This window comes from Quercus lobata, chromosome 3, assembly GCF_001633185.2.
Source record: "Quercus lobata isolate SW786 chromosome 3, ValleyOak3.0 Primary Assembly, whole genome shotgun sequence".
NCBI lineage: Eukaryota > Viridiplantae > Streptophyta > Magnoliopsida > Fagales > Fagaceae > Quercus > Quercus lobata.
The window spans coordinates 37,666,598-37,674,216 of NC_044906.1; the positions used below are offsets into that span (position 1 = coordinate 37,666,598).

At 34.3% G+C, this 7,619-nt stretch overlaps 1 protein-coding gene across 1 annotated transcript; it reads right to left on the bottom strand.

Moving 5' to 3' along the window:
- Positions 1-3,081: 3,081 nt before the first annotated feature.
- LOC115980847 (pectinesterase 2-like) lies at positions 3,082-5,898 on the bottom strand. The gene is made up of 2 exons (XM_031103057.1): positions 5,847-5,898; positions 3,082-3,776 (listed from the first exon to the last, which is right to left on the bottom strand). The coding sequence occupies exons 1-2, from the start codon at positions 5,896-5,898 to the stop codon at positions 3,082-3,084; spliced, it is 747 nt and encodes a 248-aa protein (XP_030958917.1).
- Between the last annotated feature and the right edge of the window lie 1,721 nt (positions 5,899-7,619).

A 7,619-nucleotide genomic window follows, 5' to 3' on the forward strand; every position in this document is an offset into this window, starting at 1 on the left:
TCAGAAAGCAGAATATCTTCCCCAGACATTAAGACAGAAATCTAATACTTGTATGCCACTTTGTTTGGTTTACAAGTTTGGCTCTTCTGTTATATTGTTTAGCAACTTTTTTTTTTCTACCGGCACCTTTGATGCGGATTTAACAAATGGTTCCAACTCACATACACACTTAGATTTATATACTCTTATAGATTAGTATACTTTTATTATTTTAAAGTAGAATTTTTATTTTCTTAAAAAAAAAAAAGAAGAAGTTATTTTTATTTTCTTAGAAAAAAAATATAAAGTATCAAATTTATTTTTGTATATAACTGGAATATCATTTAATAGTTTTGGTTTTCTGGAAGAGGATATGGGCTTGTTAGCTTATTAGGCCCAAGACTATCTGCTAGTCTATTATAACCTTTCTTATAATGTTCACATTTATTGAAAAGAAAGTTTGGCCCACTACCGGAATTGAAAAGAAAATTAGCCCATGTTCTTAAAGCCAAAACATGCTATTGAATCTAACAACAGGCTTTTACAAAGTACTAGAATATCAAGGCACGTGCTTGAATTAGGTGAGTTTGGTTCAGCTTTTTGTAAAAGTACATAATAAAATATTGAAGTTTTGTTAAAAGTGCATAATGAAAAAGTGGAGTTTCAAAAAGCTGAGTGTTTGGTAAAAGCTGTTAAAAAATGCATAATGAAAAAGCTGAGTGTTTGGTCAGCACTTATAAAAGTGGCAGTTTGTGAGATAAATTACCAAAAAGGACAATGTGTATATAAGGGAATTTATTTCATACTTTTTTTTTTTTTAATTTTTTTTTTATTATTATTTTTTTTTTTTATGTGAGTTTGTTTCATACTTAAATCAACTACTTCATTATACTTAAATCAATTTTTCTCTTTCTAAAAAAATTATTTTTTTCTCACCAATATTAGCTAATAATAACTTACCACTTAAGATTTATTATGAAAGTATTATGAAAATATTGTGATAAAAATTGATACTGATTTTAATTTTAACATACCATTAAAATTATTTTTTTCTCACTAATATTAGCTAATAATAACTTACCTTAGAATTTATTGTGAAAATATTGTGATAGCGTTTCTTTTTTTTTCTCTCTTTTTTTCTCTCCACACACGTGGCTCTCCTTACTTCTTTTTTTTCCTCTCTTTTTTTCTCCTCCACACACATACCTACACTCTTTTCTTTTCTTTTTTCTTTTTTTTTTTTCCTCCTTTCCTCTTTAATTCATTTCTTCATACCACTTCCTCTTCAGTCCAGAACGTTCCACCACAGCTCTCCTTCTTTTTTTTTTTTCCTCCTTTCCTCTTTAATTCATTTCATACCACTTCCTCTTCAGTTTAGAACGTTCCACCACAGCTCTCCTTCTTTTTTTTTTTTTTTTTTTTCCTCTTAGCACTTCAAAACGAACGAACGGAGGATTTTTTTTTTTCCTCAGTCCTTTTCTTTCCAAAATTTTTTTTTTCATTCATTCGTTCCACAGTGAGCTGAACCAAACTCACCCAACTCATCCAACTCCAGAGTAAATTTGTATCCTTTTCTTTCCAGATTTTTTTTTTTCCGTCCTTTTCGTTCGTTCCTTTTCTTGTTAGATCGGCTTCTATTCCGGAGACGGCAATGGCGGGGACTGTTTTGGTGCCGGTCGCTTTGATGATTGCGTTCCCGGCATGTTCTAAGAGCCACCGGAACTCATCCGTCCTCTTGGAGAGACTCTTCCACTTCTTCTCCACTGGAACTTATCCACCGCAAGATGGGTACAAACTCCATTTGAAAGATTTTGCTACATTCTGATTTTTTATTTTTTTGCATTTTGAGGAATCCTAATTTGCAAGGGATTGATTTTTTTTTTTTTTTTTCCTTAGCTGATTTGTGAATTTGTTATAGATTTTTTTGTGTTTGGATTTGGAAATTTGTTGGGAGAGTAGAGAGATGATTTGGGAATTTGTTATAGATTTTTTTGTGTTTGGATTTGGAAATTTGTTGGGAGAGCAGAGAGATGAGATGAGAACTGATGATTTATCAAGGATAATTTTGTAATTTTTGGAAGAGCCCAACGGATCAAAATCAAAACGCGCATAAGTTTTTGTTTATGGACCTTCAGAGCTCCATAAACTCAAACGTGGGTTTCTTCACAAATTTAAAACGCAACTTTTTCCAAAAAGTTGCGTTTTATACTTACCAAACACTATTTTCGGGCTGGCTTTTTTGAAAACGCGCGTTTTAGGCTGAAAATGCTGAAACAAACGGGCACTTAGAACAAAAATAGTGATTAAAATTAATTCTAAATTTTATTTATATTATAAAAAAAAAGATATAAATTATTTGATTTTTAAAGTATGTAGAGATTTATATTAATCAAAAGAGACATTAATTTAAAATTTTTTGATAATTATGTCATAAAAGATTAATCTTATTCGTATAAAAATTTTGATCACACACAAAGTTAAGATAGCTATTTAACATATAAGTATCTATTTCACTAATAGTTCTTTAGTTCCTATTAGATATAGTATTATTTCGAAAATTTAAACCAATAGAATCAACATTCCTTAGATAACCAAAAAAAAAACACTGTGAGCTACAAGACAAAGATATGCATGTTCACTATTATTAAGCAATGCAGAGGTCTCAAAACTAGTAATCTTTAAGCTTTATACCATTCCTACTATATTTACATGCCATTTGCAAACTCATGTGAGTCTCCTCCCCAGTATAAGCCGAAGGTCATCATCTATACTCTATTTGAGCCAACCTTTGCTTGAAGCAAACCTTGGCCAATTTATTAGATAATGAGGATTCTAAAACATTATCCTAAAGTCTAACATGTTGAAATTTTGAGTTGAATCAAAAAAGACAAGCAAATTAAATAGATGTTTACACAAATTTTATTTATGGGAAGTATATAATGTAAATTCTAGCCTTATAGCTCAATTAGCATTTTCTTGTATTCTCAACAAAGATTTTCAGGGTTGAAATTCCCCACTCCTAATTATTGAATTATATAAAATTAAAGACAATATTCCATCATGCGAAATTCTATTTCAAACTACCTGTTACTTCAAAAAGCACTAATTTATAAAACGAGGCACAAATGGAACCCCCATACGTGGGAGCCAATTAGTTCCATTTATGAACCTATTTACAGTGTATTCTTGGACATCATTAGAGTTGTTGACAATGTTGTAACCAGGCCATGTAATCCTTCCTTTGGTATCTGCCCTAGGGCCTCGGTTCCCATATTCCACATAATAAAATGTAGACAAGGCAACATCACCATTGAACTTAAGCCATCCTTCGGGGTCAATGAGGTCACCAAGAAAGCACTCCACGACTATTGTTTGAGAATAGTCCAACCAAGGCCTTCCTAAGAATGTCTTGACCTCCATTGTATAGGGCTCTAATTCCTTGTCTGCAATAATAGAACAGTTGTGTAGCACTGTTCCAGTCTTCTTTGGCTCCCCTCGACCTTGGGCTGTTATTACATTAACTTGGCCATGGATTGGTTTCCTCACATAAATCATGCAATTTTGAAAAACAACATTGGCATCTCCAAAAATGAAATCTACTGTACCATATATCTCACTCTCTCTAAAAAATTGTTGCCCATATGCGGTAAGTAAAGTGTCTTGATATCCTTTGATAGAGCATTGGTAGACCGCTATGTTATCCCCTGCAGTCCTCAAAGCCACAGCTTGGCCACCTTCTGATCCAGCCGAATTCACAATAGATATGCCTTTGATCAGTACATCATTGGCACTAATATCTAAACAAAGAACCACAAAGGAAAATGAGATTTGAATGAAAATTTAATTAACGTGAACCTATATTAAAAAAATTAGGGTTTGGAGGACATACATTAACCATTTATTTTAGGAAATTTTTATAAAAATTTTAAAAAACTGTTTTAGTAAATTTTTTATTTTTCCATAAAATTTTATCTAAATTAGTTTACTAACATATGCCCTAAGGACATACATTAAAAAATTATGCGATGATTATATATTAAATGTAAATATTAAAAATGATGGTCTGCCTAATCAACCTTGTTTCACAAATCAAGCAAATTTTCTTCATTTGATATTTAGGAAAATGACATGACCATCGGCGGCAAGTTTGCTGGTCGTATCATCTTGATATTTAGGAAAATTACATGTTCACACTTCTTTATTTTGAAACCTCACAATTTTAAAGTCAATTTTTTAATTAATTGAGATTAAAAAAAAATTAATTACATATTTAAACCGTCAATATGAATATATACACAATTTTTTTTTAACGATAAAATAAATATTTCCACGTGCAAACACAACCATAATAAATATCTATTAATAATTACCATAATTATATATTTAATTGTTCCATATAAAAACAAAACCATAATAAATACATATTAATAATTATCATAACTATCGAATTTCAAATTTATAAACAAAATGAGAGAGAGACAGAGAGAGAATCATTTTTTAGATAAAATAATATTTGATGAAATTTCCCATGCATTACATGGCTTATTGAAATGTATATAAAATTATGAATGTTTGACTTTTGGATGACCTTTTAATATTGTGTCTCATGAGCTTTAAATATAACATTTTTTTTTTTCAATTTATTGATGAAAAATATTTTATATATATATTTTTTGGTACTATATATTTTTTAATTGAATTTAAATTCTATTATTTATTTAAACATTCCATTAAGCTATTGTGACATCATATTTTCCTTTTTTTGACGGACATCATATTTTCTTGAAATGGTCAAATATGTAGTTTCATATAGAAATATAATAATAATAAATACTTATTAATGACTCTTGGTTGACTTCATTATATTGTGTCATATAAGCTTGTGAGACCTTACAATTTTACACATCATTATTTTAATATATAATTTTTTTAACTAAATTTAAATTTTATTCTATATTTAAATCTTTTATTAGAATTCTAACACATTATATTTTCTTTAAATGATATAATTTATGCTTCCATATACAGACAACACCATAGTAAGTATAATACTAGAATATATACTTGATGAAATGCGAATCGTCAGTCTTTGCAAGTTCATCTAGATGGAGCTGGGTCCTCGTCAAAGTCTCTGCAAGTTCATATAGATGGAGCTGGGTCCTTGTCAAAGTCTCTACAAATGTAGAATGATGGCTCCCTTAAGGTAGTCACTGGTGTGGTGTCTGCCACCACTCCTCTAATGTCAAAGTTAGTATATGGAAGTCTTTAGAGAATAATAACAGAATAATGGATATTAGAGTGTCTATGAATACTTTTAAGCAAGTTTTCTTTTGTACCTTGTGTTGGTGCTGTGAGGAGTTTATATATGTTTCCACACCTCCTAGCCGTTGTGGCTGTTATTGTGGTTTTAATGCCTATCTTGATAACGCCTTATGCTCAGTAATATAGGCTTTGATGGGCCTTCAACGGTTTATACGGCTGGTCTTGTAACCATTTGAGGCATTATTGATTGCATTGAATGGCTTTCCTACCTTCATCAGTGACGTGGATTTATTGACGGAGATATTTGATTAGCTCGTCTGAGAAAAATGGCTCGTCAGTCCTATCAACTGCCCCCCAGGCTCTATGGTCATCCTTGTGGTGATGGCCACCAAGAGGCGAAAGGTTTTTTTTTTTTTTTTGACATGTCTCTTGGGATTCTCCTCTGCATTCACTGTGTAGTGGCAACGCTGGGTGTGTTGTGGCCACATGGCGTGACCTAAGGGGTGAATTTAATGCTCCACTCCATGTGACTCTCGGTTTTCCCACTGTTTTTCAGTTTTCTGTGCCTAGCTTTTTAAACTTCCTTTCTCCTCTTTCTTCCTCACTTTTCACTTTCCTTTTTGCTACCATTGCTGTTCTGTGCTTCCGAGCTGCCATTGTCGCTGTGAATCTCTACGTTTTGCTTTCTCTCTTGCGCTTTTGAGGTATGGCCTCTTCATCCCGCTACTTTTCTTTTTCTTTTTTAAGTAGATAACTTTGTAGAAATTTCTGATTTTTCTTTTCCTTTTCTGTGTTTTTGGTCTTTCTAGGATTTTGTCCTTTATTTTTTTTAGTCCTATGCTTAGTAGCTCTGAGGTTAGGGCCCTTTTTCCCTCTGTCTCTTTCCTTTTCGCACGTTTAGGGGGATCTTTAGGTGTTTTCCCGTACCTTGAGAATTTTGTCTTTGAGGGTAGTAGTTTGAGCATTGCATTGGGTGATTTGCTACCCTTGCTCTGTCAATCAATTGATTGGTTTGAGGGTTTAGTAAGGGAGTAGGGAGCAATGTCAGAGGTGAGGTTAAGTGAGTTAGAGACCGAGTTATCTTCCAGTGACAAACCCGTGGAAGGGGATACCACCGTCTCTGTCCCTCAAGAGATTAGGGCTTTCCATGCCCTTGAGGAGGTGTGTGGTTTGGACAACGAGACACTTTCTAGGTTTAGGGATAGAATCCAATTTCCTGATAGGGTTAGGGTTCGTCTTCCTCGTGAGGAGGAATGAGCTTGCCATTTCCCACCTAGGGAGGTATGCTTCTATGAAGCTACTTTCCTAAGTGGGCTTAGGTTCCTTGTCCACCCATTTATTATGGAGCTTCTAGGCCACTTTGGTATTGCTCCTGGGCAAATTATGCCCAATTCGTGGAGGATAGTGGTCAGCTGTATGGAAATATGGCTGGCTGCTACAAATGGAGACATGATTAAGGTGGACAAGCTCGTTTACTTATACCATTTAAAGATGTCTAAAAAGCATGGGTACTACGAACTGGTGCCTTGGGAGAGGAGGACTAGGGTTGTCTGGGACCTGCCTTCGTCAAGTCTCAGTTCTTTTTTATGGAGGGATGACTGCCTTCGTCAAGTCTCAGTTCTTTTTTATGTCCAGGGATGACTGGGAGACTCCCTCTGATGAAGTTTGGGGTAATATCCCTAGGTTGCTCCGTCGGTGGGGAACCCTGAACTTAGGTGCGTCATTATTTCTTCTAGTCCCTTAACCTTTAATCTTCTTGTGTTCATTGTATCATCATAAACTCTTTTGTTCATTGTATCGTGCAGTTAAGAGACGACCTAAGCTTAAGAGCAAGTATAAGGAGCGGGTTGAGAAGGCCATCGAGTACGCAAGGACGATCGAAGATTTTGACGATTTGGTTGACCCGCAAACCTTAGCCTTTTACTGCCTTGGTCTAGAGTTGTCTGCCTTTGTCCTACAAAATATAGAGATTGAGGAAAAAAAGAGTAAGTTTTGAGCTCGTCTTTGCTGATCCTTTCCTCTTCCATTTTTTATTTTTTTATTTTTTTAAAAAAACAAGTGTTTTCCTTTTATAGGAATGACGAAGAAGTTTAACCAAGGAATGTACGCAAAGATGAGGGGCAAAAGGAACGAGCCCCTCTCCAGCATCGAGAAGAAAATGGTGTGGGTCGTGGAGAAAGGCATCTGCGTCACCCCTCCTATTCCCGTCACTAAGCCCTCGAGGATGGCCTCCCCGGCTACCTCAATAGAAGAAATCACTCCTATCTGGAAGAGGCCTCGGGTGGAAGACAAAGGAAAGGACAAGGCCGATTCTAGGTCATCCTCTGTTTTTGACGATGCTGGCCTTGCATTGTCGAAGGCACAAGAGTCTTTTTCTA

What these genes read in the sequence shown, in the direction of transcription:
- LOC115980847 (XM_031103057.1), bottom strand. Translation starts at nt 5,898, where the DNA reads ATGGCAGCTCGGAAGCACAGAACAGCAATGGTAGCAAAAAGGAAAGTG. An exon ending in AGCAAAAAGGAAAGTGAAAA is followed by an intron (nt 3,777 to 5,846) that starts GTGAGGAAGAAA and finishes TTCTTTGTTTAG; the next exon opens with ATATTAGTGCCAATGATGTA.